Here is a 25878-nt window from a genome sequence, read left to right as displayed (position 1 = left end):
TAAATGGTAGAAAGCACATGATGCTTGCAGAGTCTGGGTTCAGAACAGGTGGTGGGACACAGGAAGCTACGGGGTCAAGCCATGTTGACCTCAGCCTTTCAGCCTTGGGTCATCTTGGCTAACGAGGTTAAGCCATGCGGACCTCAGACCAGGGCGCGGTTGATAACACGCTGAGACGAAGATTGACTGGGCGGAAACCCCATTGGGACAAAGGGAACCCCCATTGTGGCAAAGAAATTCCTGTATGTGTATAAACAGGGTTTCCCCAGGTTTGATCAACCCAAATGTAAGACTTTTTTTAGACTTTTTTAAGACCACTTCAATGAAAATTAAGACCTACATCGCACCCATTAAGCAGTCGTAAAACGCGGTCGTGCATATGTTATTCATGTTTTTTTGGAACATATGAAACATTCATGTCAATACATTAATGAATGTGCCAAAGGATAAGTGTGCACTCACCAATCAAAGAGCCAAACGGAGGGCCTAACTCAAAGTCTAGAGGCCTGATGTCTCTTAAGACCATGTACCCAGAAATTATAATAAAAGATTAAAAAAACAATACACAAAGTGATGGTGTGAAAGTGTAGCTGTATTTTTGGTTTAAATATCAAACTTTCAACACACAATATAAAATATAAACAAACAAACTCTTTTCAAATTGCTGTAGTTTCTCAGCATTCAAATTTCCTCAACCATTTCAATGAATCCACCACTTGCCTCGTTGACCTCTTTTACTAACTCCTTCGTAATGTATGGAGCCAGCCCGAACCCTAACCCTAACCCTAACCCGTCCAGACATGGTGACTAATGTATGATAGTAAGCATTATTGGCCCTTAACACTAATATTCGGAAACAACACTGCCTCAAAAGGATATTGGCCTAAGCAACACCAGTAGAGGCTATACTTTTCCCTGAACTTTTAAACGTTGCAAACGTGCAAAAACATAATTATATATTTATGTGGCATTCAGTCCAATGCTTAAAATATATCTGTGGCATTCAGTAGGCCAATGCTGTGGTAAAGTGTGTAAAGTATGACCAAGTGTTTCTTTCTGTTCAATAGATAGAACTTTATCAATCCCCTGTAGGAGAAATTTGATAATGTTTGTCCCTATAAAACAATAATGGCAACAAAAAAAAAAATACAAAACATGACGGTAACTCTAAAGTCAAACCGTCCAATCTGAAGGCTCTACTTAACCACTCCCCCTACTCACTTCCAGCAATGCAAAGCGAACAGAACTGAGGTGGGGAGGGCGTAGCTTAAGTAGTTTGTGACCGACCCAGAGGAACGCAACGCAAATTCAATGTGAACATGTATGAGGCTTTAATAAAATCCCGGACGATTTTGAAATTCCGCCCGGACACATTTATTTTTATAAGTGTCTCAAAAAGAGGGCATGTCTGGGCAAAAGAGGACGTCTGGTCACCCTTCGTAAGGGGAACCCATTTGATTCCTACCTGTTCCACTGTTAAATAGTGGCGCAAGTTGGTGGGCGCTATCCTGGTAATTTCTCTGCGTGAGAAATACGAAGTGTGGCGTGTGAGCGTGTGCATGGGTCGAATTGCGTGTCTCACGCCGAATGCGTGAGACTTGAGAGCCCTGCTTCCCCATGATGTGGCGTCTCCTCTGTGGAGGAGACTTATTATGTTTGTTGAGATTGCCGGCGCGAAAACCCAAAGTATTGTTCGCGCATACTCCAATAAATGAGACGTTCTCTGACGTTACGCAAAACCCCGATACGCAAAACGCCCCCTATTTTCCCCTTGTGTTACAGTCCGGTTGACTACGAAAACATATCCTAGTAGGAAATTTAAGACCATCTTTAAAAAATTAAGACTTGGGTAACGCAATTTAAGACTTTTTAAGGCCTTAATTTAGGAACATGAAATTTAAGATTTTTTTTTGACTTTTAAGACCCCGCGGCTACCCTGATAAAGTAAAGCTGGGATCGATGTTCGAGCAGTGACTCTATAGACCTACTCAGGCTGTTATCGTTGTTGTTTTTCTTCACGATAAAGTCTTTTTTCAATTCTTGCTCCGGACCCCTCGATTTATTTTACACTCTCTCTCTTAAATTAGTCTTAAGTGTTTTAAATCTCGATTAATCTTCGACATTATATGTATGCTTGGCTACATGTTTTCCTTTGGTCGATAATCAGGCTACTTTATCTTATTTGCATTTCACTCAATCAGTAACTTATCTTTAACTAATGATTATTTACCTTTAGCCTACTTGATGATTCATTAATACAGAAGGCCTACCACCCAGTCTGTTTATCAGTATAGGCTTACTAATCATTATTGCTTGAGCAACAGTCACTCTACTTATTAACTTATCCTATAGGCCTACCAATGGTTCCTTAGTAACTATAGCCTACACTTTTTGTGACCCTACATGTTAAGTGTTACGCCCCGTGCCCACTACCTCCGTCAGTTGACCGTTGCCCATTGACTTTGAATGGGGACGGACGCGCAATGCATTGTGGATCCGTCCGTTCAGTTGGAGCGTTCGCCACCGTCAGAAAGTTGAAAAATGTTCAACTTCTTCGGCAGCGACGGTTCCGTCATCCAATCAGATCGCGTATGCAAATTTAAGCACTGTGACGCGACTCGGGCAAAGACTACTCCCCCATCCGTCAGCCACGCCTTCCCACGTCCGTTGACTGACGGTGCAGTGGGCACGAGGCGTTACCAACGTTTCTGATAATTTTCTCAAGATCCAGTTTATCAGGGAACTTTTCGATTGTAACTTGGCCCGACGATGTGTGCAAATCTCTCAATAACAACACTTTTGAAATCAGATATTTCTCAATAACAGCTGTTTAAATCAGGTATGAAATCAGGTATACAATTTTAATACAGTCTGCCGAACTAGAATCGCCACCATCAATTTGATATCAACAGACCAAAAATAGTCGGAAAGCCTACAGAAACTATAGATAGTAAATGTGACAATCACATTATTAAAAATTAACTTGGAGCAATGATTTACTGAGGAACAATTTTTTTTGGGAGCATATGCTTTTGCAGGGAGTTCGCCGCCCCACCTGCCCATATGGACGGCACGCGCCTGGTTGAGTCGTATTGTGGTCATAGCCTAAGCAGGACACCTGAGACATGCTGCTAGTGGATTTTAAAGGTCCCATGACATGAAAATCTCAATTTATGAGGTTTTCTAACATAAATATGAGTTCCCCTAGCCTGCCTATGGTCCCCCAGTGGCTAAAACTTGCGTTTGGTGTAAAACGAGCACTAGCTGTTCTGCTCGCCTTTGAAAAAACGGAGGCTCAAGCGCGCTGATTTGGAAATCTGTGCTCATGACGTCATGAGGAATCTGAGCTCCTCCCCTTACTCTGCCTGGCCCGCCCAGAGACGTTGGCCCGCCAATGAGACTCGACCGTGCGAGCGCCACATGTGTGTGTGTGAATACACACACTGTAACGCAAGTGTTTCTTGTCGGTTCTTTGACGTGTCTTGTATTTCCACAACAGACTGTCGTGGGGGTTATCTAAGCCATGGTTGAGAAGGAATTGGGGGAAAGGAACTTTGGTTTGACTCGCTGAAGTACATGAACTGCGACATGCCGCCGGTTGCCGCGAGGCACCATCGCCCGGCAGCGGGCAGCCGGCCGCGGGCAGCGCGCGGTTCAGTCGACTTCAGGTTGATGTGAAAGTGGAAGAACCAGAGACGTCGCAGAACCCGACAAAGTCGTTTGTGATTCATAATATCGTCTGGAGGCGCACACAATATGTTATATGATATAGATATCTATGTATTATATGATATTATTTAGATATAGAGCTCCAGGACTGTAACGCAAGTGTTGTACACTTCCTTGTTATTTGGATAACCGTTCTGCTGTTGGTGTGATGGCTCATAACACGTCGGACTCTCGTCTCTGGTATTTCTACAACGAGACTCGTATTGGGGGTTATCTCAGCCAAGGTTGAGAATGAATTGGGGGGAAGGAACTTTGGCTTTGACTCCCTCAAGAACATGAACCACGACAAGGAGGAGAAAGGGATCTTTGCCGGGCAGCGCTTATGCACCTCCGCCTCCGGCGGTGGTCCCTCAGCGGGGCTCAAGCGGGAGACATTCGCCGCCAACAATCCCTTTCTCCTCCATGTCGTGGTTCATGTTCTTGAGGGAGTCAAAGCCAAAGTTCCTTCCCCCCAATTCATTCTCAACCATGGCTCAGATAACCCCCACGACAGTCTCGTTGTGGAAATACAAGACACGTCAAAGAACCGACAAGAAACACTTGCGTTACAGTGTGTGTATTCACACACACACATGTGGCGCTCAGTGTGAGCGCCACGTTACAGTGTGTGTATTCACATTGATGTGGACGTTGAAGAACCAGGAACGTCGGAGAACCCAACGCGGTCGTTTGAGATTCATAATATCGGCTCACACAGCTTTTGGCCGTGATAATATATATTATATGATATAGATATGTGTAGGCTATATGATAATATTTAGATATAGAGCTCCAGGACTCCCGTGTGTTCTAGAATATTTACAGAACACGGCTAAAGGCTGTGTGCGGCTCGCCATTGCGATACATCCACTGTAAACAGAGCGCATGGTGGCTGCAAGCTGCTCAGGGCCACACCCCCACCCTCCTCCTTGACACGCCCACCGAAACAGCGCATTTGGGGGAAGCTCAATGTGCGACTGGCTCGGAGTGGCTGTAACTCTGCACCACGGCTGAATTTAGGGAACGTCTTTGAATACTGTGTTAGTTGCCCACTAATACCTATATTAAAGAATACATAAAATAGCATGTCATGGGACCTTTAAAGAACCACATTATACAAAGGTTATCTTGATTTAACAGCAGCAGCTATTGCCATTTACGTAAGAAAATTTGGGCAACTATAGAGAAAAAAGCAGCCGCAGGACGCAGTTTCTTTAAACAAAGTTTTCCGAGGAGTTGTATGTTGCATTTGCTGTCGCGCATCTCGCCCCGGCCTTCCTCATAAAGTAGCATAACTGGAATCACGAAACTCCGAGAGACCAACCCAACCAAACGGATAACGAAACACTTGTGGGATTATGAAACCAAATATAAAAGACGATGTATAGGCTAAGTTCCAGCAGTGCACTTCACCAAGCCAGACTGTTGCTGTGGGCTTGAACTGTCACAAGAGGTGAATTTATGAAGCGCACGTTATACAAGGACTAATACTTTTCCCTTAAAGAAGTCAAATGGTGAGTGAAAAACAAATACAATTTTTGTCTTTAGTAGCTGTGTGTGGGGCTATAGGCCTATGTGTTGTTTACTGTGTTTGCAGTGCGGCTTTTAGCCTAAATAATTTCGCTGGCATTGATTTAGTCAAACTTATACCTCATACCGTGTACTTAGTCAAGTGTGTGTGTGTGTGTGTGTGTGTGTGTGTGTGTGTGTGTGTGTGTGTGTGTGTGTGTGTGTGTGTGTGTGTGTGTGTGTGTGTGTGTGTGTGTGTGTGTGTGTGTGTGTGTGTGTGTGCCCGTGTTGAGAATTGGACCTCCGCTCTCTGTCCATGGTGCTGCAACACCGTGTCGAAATGAAGTGAAGCGTTGTCTTTTTGCCCTCCAAAATTCATCGTGAACGTGATATGTAGGCCTAGGTTGTATTTTGGAGAGAGAGAGAGAGAGTGAGAGTGAGAGTGAGAGTGAGAGTGAGAGGGAGCGAGCGAGGTATAAAACTCTTTTTCCTATTCGGCATATTGAACCGTCGGCCTAATGCGCCTCCTTTTTGAAAAGTCGGACTAACGGACCTTCAGACCAATGGGTTTCGTTTTCGGAACATTGAACCGTCGGAATAGTGGCAAGTCGATCTAATGGGAAATTTTTCGGAACATTGAGACGTCGGAACAATGAGGCGTCGGAATTACGGCATGGCACCGAACACAGATGCGCGAGAGCGAGCCAGGCTAGCGTAGGTTTTCGTTAAACAACATGGCACTACATTCAGCTGTAAGTTGCACCAGATATTATAAACATTAAACGGTCACATAAATCATTACTATTTTTAGAAAATGTATGTTTGTTTCATATAATTGTATTGGAAGTCCTGGTTTTCACTAGGGTTGCCGCGGTGTGGACATATTCACACCAAGTAATACACTCGTCTCAACACCGGTATTACCGAGTATAAACGGTATAAACTTTGAAACTAGGTCAACCGCCATCTTCTCCGTCAACTCTCCTCTCACACTGTGACAGCGTCTGGCAGCGCGCCAATTCTCGATGACAGCGTCTTATAACGTTATTTATATAATATCACGGCAAAAAGCTCTGCGCCTCCGGATGGCCGTAGCGCGGTGAGCTCTCGTAAGGATTGGGCTTTGAAGGTTTGTTTACCAGCGTTGCTATGGTTAATAATAAATCGCTGTCTAATCAATACTTCATTCACTGCCTCTTCCCACTTACACCGGTAACACGGTATACCGCAGCAACCCTAGTTTTCACCCAAGTTTATGGCAAAATATCATAGCCTGTCAAAATTAGCTAGATGGCCTTAGCCTGGTCATCATAGCAATGCTTTGGCCAACACTAGGTAAGCATAGTTTACTTTGCTCCATGGCTATTTTGTTTAACAAAAGAAAAAGAGTTTTCCTTCTCTTTGCTGGTGGTGGTGGGGATGGTGGCGTCTTGTCTGCCATGGAAATTGTCTTCTACTGCGAGGTCCAAATGTGGATTAACTAGTTCTAGTAGCTACCGCAGGATAACAACAAACAGGAGCTTGCTCTGGGTCACGAGCTCTGGGTCACGAGTAATGCACGAAGGGGTCGTGCGCGGGGCGAGGGGGAGTGCAGTACGACCGTTGATTGACGTACTTACTGTCCAATGCAACTCGGTGGCTCTGGAAATCATTGGCTGGAGTTTTTCGAGCCCTGCCCGTTCCACAGATGATTGACTTGTTTAATTTTCATGTCAGTACTTCTAACTCAGTGGCTGTAAGTGGGTTATGACAAGGATTTCAAGTAATTTTGCAAAAATTGTCAAAAAAGCGAATTCCATACCCAACCTTTAAGTGATTCCGTGAAGCCACCACAGATTTTGAATTAAGCGCCCGTGGTCGACTCGATCGTTGAGACAGGGATCTGTGTGTGTGCCACGGAATATGAGTGTCACTAACTTGCATTGGAGCAAAATCCATGGCCATATCACGGAAATTGGCGTGTTTCCGTGAGGATTCCACGGATTTTGAGTTAAGTGTCCGTGGTCATTTCACGGATACCTGTGAGAGTTTGCTGCCAACCTTAATGCATTTTTCCGAGCAGATACACATTTAGACATCATACTACGCTGCTATGATTTGTCACTTCAAAATACGCGAAAAGCCATGGATGGATTTGAGTTCAGCTGTCTGTACATTCGCCGAACACTAGGCAACACGCGCGCTGGGTGTAAGGGCATTGGGCAGCAACCTGTTGGGAAAAAAAGACTTTGACGAATCATAGCGCTAGTTTTAAAATCTTCAAATATGCTATGTTGCGTTTTTTGAAGAAAGTTCCTTGGTCGCTTTTAACTCACTTTATTTGTTAAAGTAGGCCTATTTCGGTATGGTAACTATGAAGCAAAAGGGAGGGAATTGTATATAACACGTATGAGAATAATATCGTGCACTACATCGGGCTTAGGCACGGTCCTCTCGGCGGGGCTACCAATTCGTTCTGCCCTAAATCTGAACTCTGCGCTGTCTTCTATCAAGTGGGCGTGGCCTATGTGAAGTCGGCGGGGCCGGAGTGACGTAATGGCTCCACACTCCTCACCTGTCTAAAGGTGCTGCCATCTGTGGCTGGAGTAGTTATTGCAGCTTATGTGTTCGATCCTGCTTCCTAGTGGCTATGTTAGGGTAATGCAGCTTGTGTGTTCGATCCTGCTTCCTAGTGGCTATGTGGGGGCAGCTTATGTGCTTAAAATACGTAACAATCCCTCCTTGGTCATCTCAGATGGCTATTCTGCAGACATGGGGGACTCGAGTCACATGACTTGACTCGAGTCAGACTCGAGTCGCAAATTTGAGGACTTGAGACTTGCTTGACCTACACTGATAAAAGACTCGACTTGGAATGTTTTGAATAGTTTGAGTTATTGTTATTGTTAAGACATTGTTATTGTTAATGTTGAAATAACTTATGAACCACTCTCTTTACCGATTTTTAAATGTGGAAACTGGGTTAGATCATCAGATTTTTGTATGACTTGACTTGTGACTTGCTTGACCTGAGCAATGACTTGACTTGTGACTTGCTTGATTCTAACCACAGTGACTTGGGACTTGCTTGAGACTTGAAGGTTATGACTTGAGACTTGCTTGTGACTTGCACATGGATGACTTACCCCCACCTCTGCTATTCTGTACGATTTTTAAGCCATATGCACCATTTACCACACCGAAAACATAGTCAAAGTAGGAAAATCATCAACACCACCGACCGAAGTGGAAAAACTCCATAGGGGAGATAAACCACACCTCGTCCCCCCAACACTGAAACAGCATTCGCCTGGGTGGGTCTTGTTACGTATTTTAAGTACATAAGCTGCTCCCACATAGCCATTAGGAAGCAGGATCGAACACACAAGCTGCATTACCCTCACATAGCCACTTGGAAGCAGGATCGAACACTTAAAGCCCATGATGCAGGTTAACCGGAAGTTTCGATTAATGGGTACATAAAGCACTCAAAATATGTATAGCATTCATCAAATGTCTCCAAAATGGTGTTAAAGTCCAGTTTGTCGTTTTATGTAGTAACAGGTGTTTTCTAACGTTGTTCGGTGGTGACGTCACGGTGGGGAGTCGTGGTGGAAGGTAGCCTCAGCCTAGTACTAGAACTATGGCGTCTAACTGGGATGAGGAAGAGGTGGCAAGAACCACAAATGACATTTATGATGGCCCGCAGCCGTATAATTTCGAGCCTGTTAGACGTGAGAGGGCGAATGAGGAATTGCCGAGGACTGATGGCCGTCAAAGCCAATTAAATTCATGGTCAGAGGAGAATAGGTGGAGAGTTGGTGAGGTGTCCTGGTGGGTTGCTATCATTTAGCAATGCAGCAACGAGCGGTTGAGCTAGCCCCCCCCCCCCCCCAGATAACCCCTACGATTAGTTATCCCACATTTTGATGGTTGCCTACTAGCTCCACTAACAACATATTTTGCCTAGTGTTTATTTCTAAGCTTTTACCTATTCCTCCGGTGAAAGTGTTGTTGCAAACGTACCCGGTAGCCGCCGGTCACGTAGGCTGGTCATGAATTCAGCGTGATTATTTTCGATTCTACTCCTCGTGATTGATTGTCATTGACACCGTCAGGGTACCGCTTACCGAGAGAGGGAGAGTAGTAAGCGTGTCTGTGTCGCGGTGTTTGGCAGGTGTTTGTGTGGGCGGTGCCATCCCATGGAATCTGTGGTGGAGAGCTTGTGCTGTAGGGAAGTGAGTGCATTTTGGTCTCTGGTCGAGGAGCTCAGCCCAAGACCAGCAGATGTGACATGCCTAGGGTTGCCAACCGTCCCGTAAAATACGGAATCGTCCCTTATTTGGCAATTTGTTCCGTATATCCATAAATGTCCAATACACATGTCTGTCACACACACAAAAACTAAATCTAACAATAATGATCAAAACAAAACACAGATAATACTACGGTCAGCAAAATTGTCGCGGCGGGATCGACGCAAGACCCGCTCCGGTCATCTGTGTGTCTGCGCATGCGTGTGGTGGTCACGGTTGCCTAGCGACAGACACCACACACCGGCGCTGCTCACAAAACCTGCGCCTTTTAAAAATGTCCGCTACACCCGATACTCCACCACGTCCTCAAAAGCGTAAACGCTTGCAGAAGTACGGACGTGAGTGGGAAGACGCACATCCTTGGCTGGACAGCGTCAGTGGAGATGTTTACAAGGCAAGTTGTAAAATATGTCGGCGAGTGTTTTCAGTGGCGCACGGTGGGCTGTCTGACATCAGACAGCATGCAACAGGACAGCATGCAACCTTCTTCTCTGCAATAATATCCTCTCTCTCTTTGAGGAAGTTGTAAAGAAGCTGGAGAGTGATGAAACCACCTGTGTTGAGTTATATTCCATCATGGAAAACTTCAAGCAAAAGCTCACACAGAGACGAGATTAACAGTTCTATGGCTACTTAACTAAATTGAAGCTGCAGCGTCTCCGTCCACTTGATGCTGACATGGCAAGGGCAGATTTTACTGCATTCCTCAACACAGCACTCTCATATGTTGAGAAATGGTTCAACTTTTCGGAAGACTACTGGTTGTTCTCACTGCAACCTCTCTCTCTGCACCATGGCACCATGACCTTTACTGACATTGAGAGGGTGACCACCAAGCTCAACCTCATCCATAAAGTCAACATGGATGAACTTTAGGATGAATGCTCCACAGCAAAGCCCATTCTGAAGAGGCTCAAAGAAGATGCTGAAGATGAATGGAAGTCCAAAGGTGTGGCTGCCAGGTGGGTGGCTCTCTTTCGAGTAGCTGACCTGCCAAACATGCTGTCTATCACCAGACACATCCTGAGCATCCCAGCATCCACTGGATGTGTGGAAAGGATCTTCTCCAGAATGGCCAACAAATGGAGTGACTGCAGGAACAGGTGCTCCACAGAGCTCATGAGAAGTGAGCTCCTGATCACTCTCAACTTTGAGCAGTCCTGTTCAGAGTTTTACAACAGCGCTTTGAAAGACAAAGAGTTACTCAGTGCTGCAAGGAGTAACAAGAAGTACACCTGGAAAAATAAGTAACAGTTTTGAGGGGAGGAGTAATGTTGAGGGAAGGAGTAATGTTTTGCACTTTCTTTTTTTACATAAGTTTATAAGTGTTTTTGTTGTTTATTTGTAGGCCTACTGGTTTTTTTTGTAAATTTTTTCAAAGAGAGTCCCTATAGTTATGCACTTAAAAAGTAACATGAAGTTCTCCGTTTATTTAGTTTATATTTTAAAAGTTCATTGCTGCACACGCCACACAGAGATTTCATTCAAGATTTAATTGACTGCACTTTATAAGAGAATGTTATGTGGTAATAAAGCATTTCAAGATTTAAGTATGACTAATTCCTTTCTTGATCAACCCTTTACTAAAAACACCAGCACAAAATAAAACATACCACTGCTGCGGGCGCCCCGCCCCACAGGAGTCGGGCCCGTGGTGGGCGTCCCTTATTTTAATTTCTGAAAGTTGGCAACCCTACATAAGACTGTATCACACAGGGACTCTTGATCTTCTTCTGAAGCAGACCTTCCACGGAGGCGAAGCTCTGGACGAACCATCAGCGCTGATTAGGGACTTAGACATATTCGATCTCTCACGCTTTATGACTCTGTATAACTGTTGCCACTTTACTTAACCCATTTAGGCCTAAAAACGCCTGCTAAAAAGGCCTTCTTTTGCCTATTCACTTTTCTGGAAACACCCCTCTAAAACCTGAGGATTTTCAGAAAAATTAGACAAAATTTCCCACGCCTACTAAAACCTTAGTATCTCAGGCTCTATAGCAGATAGAAACATAAAATAAAAAACATTTAAGAGCTTACCTCTTTGGCTTCCATCTAAACTGTCTGCTTTGATATAATCTTCAACAGCATTCTTTTGAAAAAATCAATAAACAAAAACGAAAAACGAAAACGAAAAATCAATACAGATTTCCTTTTATTGTATTATATTATTCATTGATTTATTCATTTTCATTATATTAATTATATTTCATTAATTCATTAAAACAGTAATTGAACATTTTTTTAAACAACATTACTTCTTGATGGAACAAACAAACAAACCCCAAAACAAACAGGTTTTTTAACGTAAACATTTTATGGACAGATCACAGATCATCAAGTGCGGCGGACATGTTTGCCAAAGCACTCAATGTGCAGGGGCACATTACACTGCCTGCATCCATAGACTGTGGCACCAGGACGGGCCTCAGTGCCATTCTTCGACTGTGAGCATTCCCTACAGATCTTTATTTTCTCGTAGATTTTCTCACAGTCGTGCTGGGCTGAGGCTGCCACAGGTGCTGTGGCACACTGAGGAGCACTCCTTGCTGTCACAGGGGTGACAAGCTCCTGTGCAAGGTCCTCCAGCCAATCTTTGAAGCCACTGCAGTTAGCTCCAGCACTCCTTGCAATGATGTAAGAGTTGTAGCAGCTGACCATCAGGAAATAAAAAAAAAGCCTCCGCCACCATTTCTTGGACCGATGCTGGATTTGATAGTAGCCCACCATCTGGTCCAACAGATCGACCCCCTTCATGTGCCTCTGATAGTCGGCGAGGCATGCTGGCACTGTGACCTCAGTCTGGATGGTTCCTCCATGTCTTCTTTTGACTGTCCCTGTTGCCGTTGGAGCATGGAAGTTTGACAGGACCAGGACGGTCTTCGTGTCCTGCCAGGCACAGAAGGTCAGCTCATCCTTCTGGGATACCGTGTACTTATGCTTGGCCATGGCAGCCAGCTTTTTGGGGATTCCTTTCCTGTTGGACCGAATGGTCCCACAGGCATCCAGGCCATGATCTTTTAACTCTTCAAAGAGAGGGACCCCGGAATAAAAATTGTCCATATAAATGGAGAGATGGGACCCAAAGTATGGTCCGGCCAGATCCATAACAACACGGTGCGCAAGGCCCTTCTCACTCACCCCCCCCTTACGTCCAGTGTAGACCTGGAAGTTTGACACATACCCGGTGGAGCTCTCAGCCATGACCCACACCTTGATGCCCCACTTAGTAGGTTTGAGAGGGAGATATTGCCGGAAAGAGAGTCTCCCCTTGAATTTCACCATACTCTCGTCCACACTCACAAAGCCATTGACTTCATATAGTTCCTGGAATCGATCTTTCAGGTAGTCAAGGAACCATCTGACTTTCCAGAGCTTGTCCGAGCGGTCCACATCATGGGCCTTGTTGTCTTGCAAGTGGAGATACCTGAAAATGTACATGAGGCAGTTAGACAGTGAATAATATTGTTTTATTGTTTGACATTGAACTAATGTTGTTGTTATTGTCATGAGCTTTCATTGTCATGTATTTTTTAAATTATACATTGTCAATCATCTGACATCAGAATTATTTCCATCATCATGAGCTATCATTGTCTTTTCTATTTATTGAGTTATCAATAATCACCTACTTATTATCTATCATCAGACATGAATTATTATCGTCATTATAATCTATAATTGTCATTTGTATTTTTATGTATCATATTATTATCCAAATCATCCATTATTATCAGTGACTTGTGACATAACGTATTGTAATTAGTATCAGGATCAAATCATTATCATTGTTGTAATCATGTCATATGATCACTATCATTACGAAAATATTTCCAATATTCTTATTAGCTTACCTCCAGATGATGGCAAACCTGTCCCTTGACATGGCTTGGGGAATGGATGTTCTGAATAGCCACTTCTTTTGACGCCAAAAGTCTCTTCGTGATGGCAGTTCAAGTATCCCCATGGCCAGACACAGTCCCACGAACGTCTTCATTTCATGGATCGTGACGGGATCCCACTTGCTGTTCGAAGGCGTTGCACTCCGCGTTTGCTCAGCATAGAGGTTGGTTTGCGTTATAAGACGCATCCACATTTCTTCCGTGAAGATATGGGAGAATACCTGCACCGGTGTTATAACATCTGGCATTGGCAGCTCGATCTTTATGCCAGGTTGGCGATTGAATGGAATTTTTTCCCGCGAGTGAAAGTTGCCACTCTTCCACTCGTTGGCGAAGCCTTCAAACTCGCTCAAATCCTCTTCTTCCCCAAACATCGCTTGAATCCATTGCTCTCTTACCACGCGATCAGATGGTAAAATATTTTCTTCCAATTCATCTAATTCAGTGTCTTCGATGTCACTACCTTCACTCGAATCTGCCATGTTCGATGCCATATTCGATCGCTTCGGCGATTTAAAGTTTAAACGTCCCACTGAATAAAACATGATCCACGTGTATTTCGACCAATAGAATGCTTTGCTATTAATTAAAAAAAAATCCCAAGCATCTCGTTCGCTCACCCCAAGAATATATCAACCAATCACAGTGAGTATAACTGGTCATGTGCCTTGAAAAAGACCGCATTGCTGAAAATGACACAGACGCGTTTCCCGGTCTCAATGGTAACTACGCATAGATGCGTGTTCCGGTCTTAAAGGTAAATACACACGTATGCGTGATCCGGTCTGAATGGGTTAATAAATCCAAGGTCCTCGTGCCGACAGACTTTATTACCTCTCCGTCTCATTTCATCTGGTCCAGTAACTAGACAGACCGTTTTTCCCCTCAATTTGGTGACCCCGACGTGATTTTTTCTGAATTGAACCGCAACTGGGAAACGAGAGACGGAGAGCGGCACGACCTCGGGACCCCGGAGCACCGGACCGATTCCTGCAGTCTCACCTCGGGCCCAACAAAAGGTAGGCAGAACCTGTTGATAAAATCCAAACTCTGAATAGTTATATAGGAACCACATTAGGAGGTGAGACTGTGAGAGCGGTTCGCTACGGGATATCTCGTGGGGACGAATAGGACTGTATCCCAGCATTTCCCCATAAACCCGATTGACCCTGAACGCGTGACACATCGAATATCGGCTCGTTGCATGGTGAAAGAATACCCTCGAGACCATAGGGCCTATAAGAATCGGGCATAGTGATACAAGACTACCGATGGCCAAGTAATGGATGTGTATCCCCACCGGCGTTTTAAAGAGGGTTGTATCCCCACCAGGGTTTTAAAGAGGGTTGTATCCCCACCGGCGTTTTAAAGAGGGTTGTATCCCCACCGGCGTTTTAAAGAGGGTTGTATCCCCACCGGCGTTTTAAAGAGGGTTGTATCCCCACCGGCGTTTTAAAGAGGGTTGTATCCCCACCGGCGTTTTAAAGAGGGTTGTATCCCCACCGGCGTTTTAAAGAGGGTTGTTATCCCCACCGGCGTTTTAAAGAGGGTTAGGATCCCCCCCGGCGTTCTTTGTTGGTGTATTAAATAATTCTATGTGGTAAGAAGGTTAGAGTCCTTTATCAGGGTTAGAGTCCCTTTGCAGAGGAAACGATATGCCTGGGGCATGAGTGGCACCCAGAGGAAAAAGGTAAATGACAATAAGATAAACTAGGCTCGTTGCGTGGTGAAAGAACACCCTCGAGGCCTAAGGCTCGCCGCCCTTGATAAGTGAATCTGAGGTGCCCGAAGAAGCACAACGATTTCTTGGCCATATATTCATTGCATATGCGGGGACTGACGGACAGACACCTGAACTGACGCAGACTAGGGATAGCAGAGACCTCTCACCCCCACCTTCACGACCAGAGAGACAGTGTGTGTGTGCGGGTGAAAGAGAGAAACAGAGAGACAGTGTTTATGCGTGTGAGAGAGAGAGAAAGGCTGTGAGCGACTCTGTGTGTGCGCGGGTACGCAAGAGGCGATGTTTTTGTGTGTGCGTTTAGAGGAGACAGAGTGAGAAGTCTGTTGATATGTTTCTGTGTGCGTCTGCGAGAGACAGAATGAGAGGTCCGTTGATATGTTTCTGTGTGCGTCTGCGGGAGAGAGAATGAGAAGTCTGTTGATATGTTTCTGTGTGTGCGGCTGCGGGAGACAGAATGAGAGGTCCGTTGATATGTTTCTGTGTGCGGCTGCGGGAAACAGAATGAGAGGTCCGTTGATATGTTTCTGTGTGCGTCTGCGGGAGACAGAATGAGAGGAGCCGTGTGTGAAGTCAGTGTGAATGTGCGTTTGTGTGAGAGGGAGCGAGAGAGATAGCAAGGAGAGATAGCAAGGAGAGCTAAAGTCGGAGGACGATCGAGAGGGACCATTTTCCCTCTAAACAGTTGGAGGTAGCGATAGAGTGCGTGTTTTTCTAACAATGAACGGTTGTTTCAGGACCACGAGAAGGGACTCTGTATGGTTTTCAGGCCCAGAGTATAATCCCCTTTCCCATATGTGTAGTCCTCCCATTTGAGGTCCCCGTCCACCATATTTGAAGTCCTCTACTCCACCTCATGTTGTAGTTCCCCTCCCTAGAATTGTATGGAAGTTAGAACCTGTGAGGGTGTTTTGGTTCGGCCTGACGAGCCCTGTACCAATTTCGGTGGTCAGCTTCGTAGTTTTGTGTATATAGAAATTTGGAAAGGGGGAGCAGTATTAAAGTTATTTATAATAAAGTGAAAAGTTATTTGGGAATGGATGCGGCAAGATGGGATTGTGAATGAAGGGACAGAAGGATCGTTTTGTGTGTGAGAGATAGTTATTAGGTCTTGTTCCATGATGGGGAGTTGAGGATGTTGCATTCCAGGCTTATCTGTTAACGGTCCTAGCTGCTGCTTGACCCTAAGGGGAGTGAGGAAGGGTGAGAGAGAGAGAACACATTTCCCCCCCATTTGTCGACCTACACCATTCAGGCAGTACAGAGAGGCACACTAACACACAGTACAGAGAAAGGAAATAGAGTGTGTTCAACTGAAAGCGTGTGGTGGCCATACGCCATAAAATACCACATATCCAAGGAATGCAGGTAGAGCTCTGTTGAGTTTTCAGGCTTTGATAAATTTGTAGTTCCCTGTCTGCCATGTTTGAAGTTCTTTGTAGTCTCTGTCCATAGGTTTCACCTGAACAACCCCTCTGCTGGCCGAGAAAAGGAACTACCCATGGTTTCTCTCACACCCAGCCCCCAGAGCACGCTCGCTTTCAAGGCGTTATGGCCGCACCCAACGTGGGAGGGAGACACCCTTATCTGTTGTCTTGCACCAAACAGCACCCCGTACTGAGGAGGGAGAGAGAGCGTGTTCTCCTGAGGGAGGGAGAGAGTCACAGGGAGACAAGCAGTGGATATTCACATTATGGCAATTTTTTTTTCTTTAAGTTTAGTTTTAGTTTTGTTTTTTATTCAGGATGATGAACATCCTGACACAGTTATCATTCAGGATGATGAACATCAAAGTTCATGAGGAGGTTATAAGGACAATAACGTTGATACTTTAATAGGACAACAGTGATGATAATCTAATGCAATTGGACTAAAGAAGGTGTTGCTATTAACTAAGTGATTCATATTATTTTATTAAGTGTTTTTGTCGTTTATTTGTACTGGTTTTTTTTGTAAAATTTTTCAAAGAGAGTCCCTATAGTTATGCAAGTAACATGAAGTTCTCCGTTCATTTAGTTTATATTTTAAAAGTTCATTGCTGCACACGCCACACAAAGAGATTTCATTCAAGATTTAATTGACTGCACTTTATAAGAGAATGTTATGTGGTAATAAAGCATTTCAAGATTTAAGTATGACTAATTCCTTTTTTGATCAACCCTTTACTAAAAACACCAGCACAAAATAAAACATACCACTGCTGCGGGCGCCCCGCCCCACAGGAGTCGGGCCCGTGGTGGGCGTCCCTTATTTTAATTTCTGAAAGTTGGCAACCCTAGACATGCCTCACTCAGCATCCAGGATTTGAGGCATGCTGCCTGAATCCGTTTGTGCTGAAGATAGCATACACACATTTCAAGCAGGATCATGGTCCCCTTCAAGCCAGAACGCACGAGTATGTTAATTGTTTGTTTACTTTAGCATTATTTTTATAGAGTCCAATGAACCAACTTAAACAGTTATAGGCGACTAGAGATGTGTTGCATAGACAATAAACATGCATGAAAAAAATAAGTTTTCCAACCTACTTCCCTAGGCAATACCGGTACACTGCATACAGGCAGGCTATACGCTGGGCTTATGGAGTTCTTGGCCTGCATATAAGGAAGCCTCTACCCTCCTGTCTGGTTTCAGCCATCAGGCAACAATTTCAGAGTGGTGACAAGACCCCTCATGGCTTTCAATGGCCTCGTTTGGATGAAGAATAAAAACCATGTTGGCACGTACAACATGAATACAATTATTTTTCAGTTCAAGAATTAACTCATGCTTGTTGTGTTGCGATCGCTCAACCGCCCTTAAAATTTTATAAAATACAGAGAACACCTGGATTCATATAAAAACAGTTTATTAGGTCATCCCAAGGGTGCCATGCCGTAATTACGACGCCACATTGTTCCGACGTCTCAATGGTCCGAAATATTTCCCATTAGATCGACATGCCATTAATGCCGACGGTTCAATGTTCCGAAAACGGAACCCATTGGTCCGAAGGTCCGTTTGTCCGACTTTTCAAAAAGGAGGCGCATTAGGCCTCAAGACGGTTCAATATGCCGAATAGACCAAGGCGCAATTCCACATGTGTGATTATGAAACCAAAAATAAAAGACGATAGGCTAAGTTCCAGCAGTGCACTTCCCCAAGCCAGACTGTTGCTTTGGGCTTGAACGGTCACAAGAGGTACATTTATGAAGCGCACGTTATACAAGGACTAAAGCTGCGAACACACCAAGCGCGTACCTCGCGTACCATGTACGTGCGTAACGCAGCGAAAATGTTGCTTGACCATTTTGTGTCAAAAATGGTCAGATACGCGCGTACGCATACGCGCGTAGATGAGACCGCCCCCGCCATTTTTCTTTTGCTGAAACATGGCTGGCATCGCCAACATCGCTGCGCTTTATTTGCTGTGGGAGTCCGAGGAGTCCGAGGACCGTCGCAAACGCAAACGCCGTCGTCTTTGGGTGCACGACATCCTCCGGAGACGGCCACAGCTGGGTGAGTTTCACCACTTGCTCCAAGAACTCCGCCTGGATGACGGCCGGTTTCAGCGGTACTTTCGACTGAGTCGGGCCCAGTTCGATGACCTGCTAGCCCGGGTTGGTGCCAGGATCTCCCGTCAGGACACCAACTACAGGCGCTCCATATCAGCTGCGGAGCGCCTGTCTATCTGTCTCCGGTAAGTTGCGGTTTCATAGCCTAATTACTCTATAACAATCAGCACATTCTGTAGTCAAAAACTATATACACAACGGGGAGAAATCTTTCGGGCGCGTGTTCTGATAGTGCATACATCTATTTCCAATGCTGTCAATGCTCCACCCAGTGTTTCAACAGTGTTTTTATATATTATCTATGGTTTCAACCTAAACGCAAATCTTCATATACATGCATGTCACCTGAGTTTTATATAAACAAAATAAATAAATGCATCATGGCTCCAACATATTCATTCTTGACCTCCTTGTCATGCTTTTGAAAATAAAATAAGCTGATGCAAATCGCTAGTCAAGACATATACCTGTGCAGTGATATCAGCAAGATAATTGGCCTACATATTTGGTATACAACTAAAATTCTCAATAAGGCTAAAATAAATTATTCATGTGTTTGCAGATTCCTGGCTACTGGCGATTCGTTCCGGACGATAGCCACCAGCTTCCGGGTCGGGGCCTCCACCGTGGCTTCCATCGTGTCCGATGGGGTGACGGCTATATGGGACTGCCTGGTGGAGGAGTTCATGGCTGTGCCCACTACCGAGGACTGGAGGGTGATTGCGCAGCAGTTCGAGGAGCAGTGGAACTTCCCTCTCTGTTGCGGTGCCATCGATGGGAAGCATGTTGTTCTGAAGGCCCCTGCGAACTCCGGTTCGCAGTTCTTCAACTACAAGGGAACATTTTCCATTGTTCTCTTGGCAGTTGTCGACGCAGACAAGTGCTTCCGCATCATCGATGTGGGGGGCTATGGGAGAACCAGTGATGGAGGAATTCTGGCCTACTCGGTGTTTGGTCTGGCCCTCCGAGCTGGCGATCTCAAGCTCCCTGCTGACAGAGTACTGTCAGCGGCTGCGCAGAGAGGACCCCTGCCTCATGTGTTTGTAGCGGACGAGGCCTTTCCGCTACGGACCGACCTCATGAGTTGAGAACGCCTTCGGCATCCTCTCCTCCCAGTGGCGGATCTACCGGATGGTCATCGAAGTCCGTCCTGAGCTGGCGGAGAGATGCGTCAAGGCCACCTGTGTGCTCCACAACCTCCTCCGCAGAACAGCACCAACAGCAGCAGTGAGAGATTGCCTCCCGGTTGGTGTGGTGTTGCCTCTGCCAGGGCTGGGGAGAGTGGCTGCCAACAACGCCGGGAGAGAGGCCATCCGGATCCGCGAGACCTTCACCTCCTACTTCTCTGCAGAAGGGACCCTCTCGTGGCATGACACCATCGTATAGTGCAGTGCACAACAACCCCAAAACGGCTCTTTTAAGAGCCACCCACACAAAACAAAAGTGATTCCTTCATTATTATTAAATTGTTATTAAAATTGTTCAATTAAGTAGTGTTATTAAAAATGTATATTTGTGTCCATGCATGCTAGATCTTAAAATCATATATTGAGAGAAGAGTTGTGAGAAATATTTTATTTCAAAAATAATTATAAAAATAATAAAAATAACATAAGAACAATATAATATAAACATAACAGAACAATAACAAATGAACAGTTAACAGTAGAACAGTGACACCAGCCTAGTTCTTTCCCTGGAGAGATTGTCACCACCACTAGCTAATAAGCTTAAACAGGTTCCAAATTAAGGGTGAAATTAGAAGTGTCAAATATGACCTTACGAATTTGGAATTTAACATACTCCAGTACTTCAGGTGGCAATCTCTCCGGGGAAGGAACTAGGCCCATGACAAAGTGCTCATTCCCAGAGAGCGGGGTAGGGGTAGGCACAGCATTTTGCCTCTGCAGGGCCTGGAGGATGGCTCCCTGCATATTTGTGTTCCCCTCTGGTACCCTGGCTCTCTTCCTCTTCGTCCCTGTATGGAATGTAAAACACCATAATTTGTAAGTTAGTGCAATACTTCACAAGTGAAAAGCCTGTTGAACATGCATGTGTGTTTGAAGTGTTGTAACTTTAACTTATAGTAGTAATTAGGGCTGTCAAATTAACGCGTTAATTTCGATTAATTAATCAGGGGAGGATCAAGAAGTTACGAGAGAGAGAGAAGGGAGAGAAACAAACGGTAGGCTATGTGTCGTATAGGTGTCGTATAGGTATGCGATTAATTTAGATGAATTAATCACAGAGCCTGTAATTAATTTGATAAATTAATCCCTCGCACACGTCCTCTGCCCCGCTGTGTTCGCTCTCGCTGTCATCGCTCCCCAGCTGCTCCGCTTCCAGCGGCTCCTCCCAAAGCGCGTTTTCTCTGACGTATTCAAAAACTCTCCGGTCAACCTCACTGAAACGACCCCTTTGAGGACCACGGTAGGATTTGCGCTGACTGTTGGCATCTTTGAGACGTTGTTTAGGTGCTCGCCATCTTCTTACGTTACACTCCGTGACCCCGAACTTCTTGGCAGCTTGGCAGTTGTTACTTGACTCTGCCTTATTGACAACCATTATTTAAACATTGGCATCATAGCTCCTCCGCTGTTGTTGATTGACCTGACCCACTTTTGAGCCACTTGCCTCTAAATGCCTGTCTTTAAACACCGGTAACGGTCTGGTTGTTAAAGGACAATTCCGGTATTTTGAACATTGAGCCCCCTTTCTGGTTTGTTTATGATGAAATAGAGTGGGTGACACCGAAATTTTAACTATTAGTCCTTTCTCGGGTATTTGGCTCATTTTGAATCGCTCCTGCCTGCTTCACAATGGTTGTCTGTGTGCATACACAAACCTGTCATCCCAGCAACCCTAAACGTTCGTTTTCGAAAATGTGCAAGTAACCGAGTGGTTAGTGGCATTTGTGAAGTTAAAAAAAAAAATATCGGCGCAATATATGGTTTATATCCGTGTTAGTTGCTAATTGGAACTATTTTTTCAGATACCTCACAACCGCATATAAACTTCCGCTCGCTGTGTAACCAGCTGTGTAACCATGGTTACACAGCTGGTTACACAGTTCGACCACCTGTTGACGACAATATTCCAGAGGAAGAAGAAGCATAATAATAATATATATAGGTCTATATGTATATATATATATATATATAACTAATATAATATATAATAAGAAGAAGAAGAAGACGTTCAACTTCATTTTCTGTCGAGTTCAAAACCAAGGCATCAGCTGTGGTTACCGTGCAATCGATTATGGGAAGAATTTGTGCGGTCAGAAACTGCGGGAAGATCTCTAGAAAAAGGAGTTGTCATCGGCTTCCTCTCAACACACCTAAAAGTCATAGAGTCAGAAAGTTGTGGCTTTCATTCCTCGGGTTCGACATAAACACCCCAGTAAATGTACTTCGGGAAGCCGACCATCGCGTTTGCGCCTTTCACTTTCGGCCTGAGGACTACCTGAAATCAACAAGTCATCGAAAGAAGTGTCCGAAGAGACTGCATCTGAAAAGGGCAGCTGTACCGACGCTTTGTGGACCAACGCTAGACGAAGAAGACCTCGGGGTAAGCTAGATCATGTACAACGTTATGTTTATGATTAGTTTAGGTTGAACATCTGACTCGAACTGAAGGTTACACGGACCAAAACAGCGAGTTCGTTGTTGCTGCTTGATGTTTTTGACGATGATTCTGAAGTTAGTCTATAGGCCTACTAGTATTTTGACCTAGAATAGCGTTTTTAAAATGTTTTTTTGATCGTAACGTCTCCTAAAGAGAGCTGATGGGGTATCCACAGAGGTTAGATCAGACATGGGCATCGTACGGCCGTGATTTTGGCCGTGATATATAATATATAGATATCTATAGCCCATATTATATATCTTATATTATTATATACTCAGGCGACCATGCATAACATAATCGCTTGAACCACCGTTCAAATGGCAGTCTGAGCCATAACAACAATATTTGTGTCAGTAATGTTGATGAGATGTTGTGTTTTGCAACTTGTTACAGGCTGTTGGCGGTGTGGTGGACCAGCCTTCTACCTCCAGCATATCCTTGGTCCTCACCAGTCCACAGCCACGGCCTCACCAATCCAATAAATCCCCAAGGAAGTCCTTATCTGGCAGTTACCTTGCTTTCCCTGTGATCAGGGAGAGGCTCTCACTATCTGTAAGTTATATTGTTACTATATTGTTACCTTACTTGTGGTGATACAATGTTTATTAGGTGAGTGCTGCATGCAGCGCTCAACTATTGTATCTTCTTTCTTTCTTTCTTTCTTTCTTTCTTTCTTTCTTTCTTTCTTTCTTTCTTTCTTTCTTTCTTTCTTTCTTTCTTTCACACACACACACACACACACACACACACACACACACACACTTATTTTACATTTCTGCATTTTTAGCAATGCTTTGCGCTTTTCATTCAGCTGTCACTCTATTTGTTTTCAACCATTTCCATTTTCTCAAATGTTTACATTGTTTACTCCATTTAGACTTTTGAACTTTTGTTCAAACCCCATCACTTGATTTAAGACACACGTTTCTTTATGTCTTAAATAATCTATGTGGCTTTATTAAAACATATTTTCAACCTCACTTTGCACTACAGCACATTTTCTGCAGGAAATGCATTTTCTAGTTATCACTATAATTGTAAGTATTCCTTTGCTTCACTTTTCAACAGCCAGATGATTGTGAAACTGAGATGCTTCAAATGGACACAAGCATTTCCTCAGTCATTGAGGATGACCCAAAAGACATGAGCTTCAGCCTCAGTCAACAGTCAAGTTCAAGTGAAACCTCCAGTTCAAGTGCCTCAGAAGAGCAAGGGGAGTGGGATGAAAGAAAATGGATTGTGAACGAGTCTAGCATCATGCAACTGTTTAGAACATGCCATATATGTGCCGCACAAATCACTGATAAAAAAGTGACAACTACAGGCAGCCAACTAAAGATTGAATGGACATGTTTGAATAATCATCATGGCAAGTGGGCATCATGTCCTGATGCAAGAGGAATGGCACAGAATAACTTGCTTGTTTCTGCTGCTACGCTTTTCTCTGGAACAACTTTCACTGAAGTACACGAGTGGGCCAGCATCCTAAACTTGCAACTCTTGAAGAAATCGCAGTACTACTCCATCCAATCCGACTACCTTATTCCAGTAGTACACTTTGCATACAAGGATCATCATGAGAATCTCATTAGGCGACTTATTAGACAAAAGGCTGAAGGCGAGTCCATAGAGCTGTGTGGAGATGCCAGGTCTGACTCACCAGGTGAGTGTGTTTTTTTTCTTTAATACAATAACATGGAGGTATGGATTGTAAGATTGTTGGAAATGTTTTCCTCAGGATAGTAAGGAGGACTCACATGTTGTCACGCTATTACATTCTACAGGCTACAGCTGCAAGTATTCCACCTATTCGTTTCAGCTTCTATCCAGTAATGAGATCATTCACTTTCAACTACTACAGGTAAAACTAAAATGCTGCTTGTCCGATTTGTGAAACTATACTCTGGGTGACAGAGTATAGATAAAGCATTATTCAGTGGGTGTATTGTATTTGTTTTTTTGCTATTGCTAATTCATTCATTTCTATTCTCTTTCGTCAATAGGTAACGGAAGCTAGCAGTTCAGTTGCCATGGAGTCCCAAGGCTGTAGGAGGGGCCTCAACCATCTCATTTTCAATGAAGGAGTAGATATAGACCTCATCACTACAGACCGGGCCACATCAGTTCGGAAAATAATGAGGGAGGAATTCCAGAATGTTCACCATGAATTTGATCCTTGGCATGTATCAAAAGGTAAATAGTTGTATCAAAACAATGTAAATTGTGATTGACTCAATGACTCATCAAATCATAACCTGATAGACCTTCCATGTATCAAGACCACATATCTTGTACTGTGAAGGAGAACCTTCACATTTGGCTCACCCACATTTGTGGTAATGTGTTTCATTACTATTACACAGGCATAAAGAAAAAACTGGTAGCACTCGCCAACAAAAAGGAAAATCAGGTCCTGCAGGGCTGGATTCGGGCGATCCTCAATCACTTTTGGTTCTCATGCTCATCTTGTGGTGAGAGTGCTGAGGTAATAACCCCAATGCATAAAGAATGTATAAAGATTGCACTGAAATCCCGTCAGAAGATTATCAAATAGTCTTGAAATGTAATATATTCTGTAGGAACTGAAGCGACGGTGGACCTCAGTCCTCCACCACATCTGTGGGGAGCACACATGGGAGCAAGATGGAAGAAAGTGGGCATGCCCTCACCCTGCTCTCAACCCAGATCAGCAAAGGACAAAGCGATGGCTCCAGCCAGAGTCTCAAGTGTTCAAGTCTTTACGGAATATTGTTGAAGATAAAAGACTTCTGAAAGACCTTGAGCAGATGACTCGCTTCAAACATACAGGTATATAGCATTATGAAACAGATCTATGCAACTTTTCAACCTATGTAGTCACTCTCTCAATGTCTAATGAAACACTTTAATTTACAGGATCTTTGGAAGTGTACCACAACGTTATGCTAAAATATCTGCCGAAACGACTGCATTTTCGGTACGACACCATGGTAGCCCGAACACAACTAGCCATCCTGGACAACAATTACAATGTCGGCCGACAGCAGACAGAGACTTCAGAAGGTATTGAGATTTCATAAGTAAGCCCCTAAATGTGTTTGTCACAACTTGGCTAAGAAATAATGTTCTCTGTGTAGGACTTCCAAGATACAGTATGGTGTTCCCAAAACAGAGCAAGGAATGGGTAGCCAAGAAGATCTATGAGCCTACTAGTCAGTACTTCACACAACACCTTGTGAAACTCGTGTTGGAGAGAAGGGAGGAAAGAACACCGGAAGACATTCCACATGTCCAGCGGCCTGCAAACATTGCCACTAAGGAGAGACCCCCCAAGGAAGATTTAATCAGGAAACATCAATCCAGATTCCCTCGCCACACTGATGTTTGAAAAACCAAGGATCCAGATTGTAAATTTGTTTATATGTCAGAATCAGAATCACTTTTATTACCCCTTATTGTACAGTAGGCTACACAAGAGCAAAATTATTAGGCTTGGTTCCTCAGCATAAAGAGTGAAGTGTAGGGTGTTCAAGTGGTAGTGTTGTAAATGTGTTTGTAAA

At 44.2% G+C, this 25878-nt stretch overlaps 4 protein-coding genes across 4 annotated transcripts in view; 2 read left to right on the top strand and 2 right to left on the bottom strand.

Annotated features, from left to right (window-relative positions):
- Positions 1-11849: 11849 nt before the first annotated feature.
- Positions 11850-13788, bottom strand: LOC132460011 (piggyBac transposable element-derived protein 4-like). The gene is made up of 3 exons (XM_060054975.1): positions 13367-13788; positions 12665-12939; positions 11850-12538 (listed from the first exon to the last, which is right to left on the bottom strand). The coding sequence occupies exons 1-3, from the start codon at positions 13786-13788 to the stop codon at positions 11850-11852; spliced, it is 1386 nt and encodes a 461-aa protein (XP_059910958.1).
- Positions 13789-18526: 4738 nt separating this feature from the next.
- On the top strand, positions 18527-20095 carry LOC132460001 (uncharacterized). Its single transcript, XM_060054964.1, has 3 exons — positions 18527-18834; positions 19272-19707; positions 19826-20095. Exons 1-3 carry the CDS (start codon positions 18527-18529, stop codon positions 20093-20095), a joined length of 1014 nt encoding a protein of 337 aa, XP_059910947.1.
- Positions 20096-20292: 197 nt separating this feature from the next.
- The window catches only part of LOC132465006 (protein PRRC2A-like), a 33520-nt gene continuing 27934 nt past the window's right edge, over positions 20293-25878 (bottom strand). Inside the window, exon 3 of the mRNA XM_060061670.1 lies at positions 20293-20687. Coding sequence (XP_059917653.1) covers positions 20440-20687 — 248 coding nt within the window. The 3' untranslated portion in view covers positions 20293-20439. The remainder of the gene's footprint in view (positions 20688-25878) is intronic.
- LOC132464966 (uncharacterized) lies at positions 21866-25820 on the top strand. Its single transcript, XM_060061602.1, has 9 exons — positions 21866-22279; positions 22733-22891; positions 23408-24002; positions 24124-24200; positions 24343-24532; positions 24703-24824; positions 24919-25147; positions 25235-25381; positions 25456-25820. Exons 1-9 carry the CDS (start codon positions 21971-21973, stop codon positions 25704-25706), a joined length of 2079 nt encoding a protein of 692 aa, XP_059917585.1. The 5' UTR covers positions 21866-21970; the 3' UTR covers positions 25707-25820.

This window comes from Gadus macrocephalus, chromosome 1 (genome assembly GCF_031168955.1).
Source record: "Gadus macrocephalus chromosome 1, ASM3116895v1".
Taxonomy (NCBI): domain Eukaryota; kingdom Metazoa; phylum Chordata; class Actinopteri; order Gadiformes; family Gadidae; genus Gadus; species Gadus macrocephalus.
Note: the sequence above shows the minus strand (reverse complement) of the source record. Positions and strands in the feature narration are given on the sequence as shown.

Bases quoted from the DNA above. Each gene is read 5' to 3' on its own strand.
- LOC132464966 (XM_060061602.1), top strand. From the start codon at position 21,971: ATGGGAAGAATTTGTGCGGTCAGAAACTGCGGGAAGATCTCTAGAAAA. The intron at 24,825-24,918 runs GTAATAACCCCA...TATATTCTGTAG, and splicing joins CTTGTGGTGAGAGTGCTGAG to GAACTGAAGCGACGGTGGAC. The intron at 25,382-25,455 runs GTATTGAGATTT...TTCTCTGTGTAG, and splicing joins GCAGACAGAGACTTCAGAAG to GACTTCCAAGATACAGTATG.
- LOC132460011 (XM_060054975.1), bottom strand. From the start codon at position 13,788: ATGTTTGGGGAAGAAGAGGATTTGAGCGAGTTTGAAGGCTTCGCCAAC. The intron at 12,940-13,366 runs GTAAGCTAATAA...GTACATTTTCAG, and splicing joins AGGTTTGCCATCATCTGGAG to GTATCTCCACTTGCAAGACA. The intron at 12,539-12,664 runs GTAAGGGGGGGG...CTCTCTTTGAAG, and splicing joins CTTCCAGGTCTACACTGGAC to AGTTAAAAGATCATGGCCTG.
- LOC132460001 (XM_060054964.1), top strand. From the start codon at position 18,527: ATGGCTGGCATCGCCAACATCGCTGCGCTTTATTTGCTGTGGGAGTCC. The intron at 18,835-19,271 runs GTAAGTTGCGGT...ATGTGTTTGCAG, and splicing joins CGCCTGTCTATCTGTCTCCG to ATTCCTGGCTACTGGCGATT. The intron at 19,708-19,825 runs GTACTGTCAGCG...CTCTCCTCCCAG, and splicing joins TCAAGCTCCCTGCTGACAGA to TGGCGGATCTACCGGATGGT.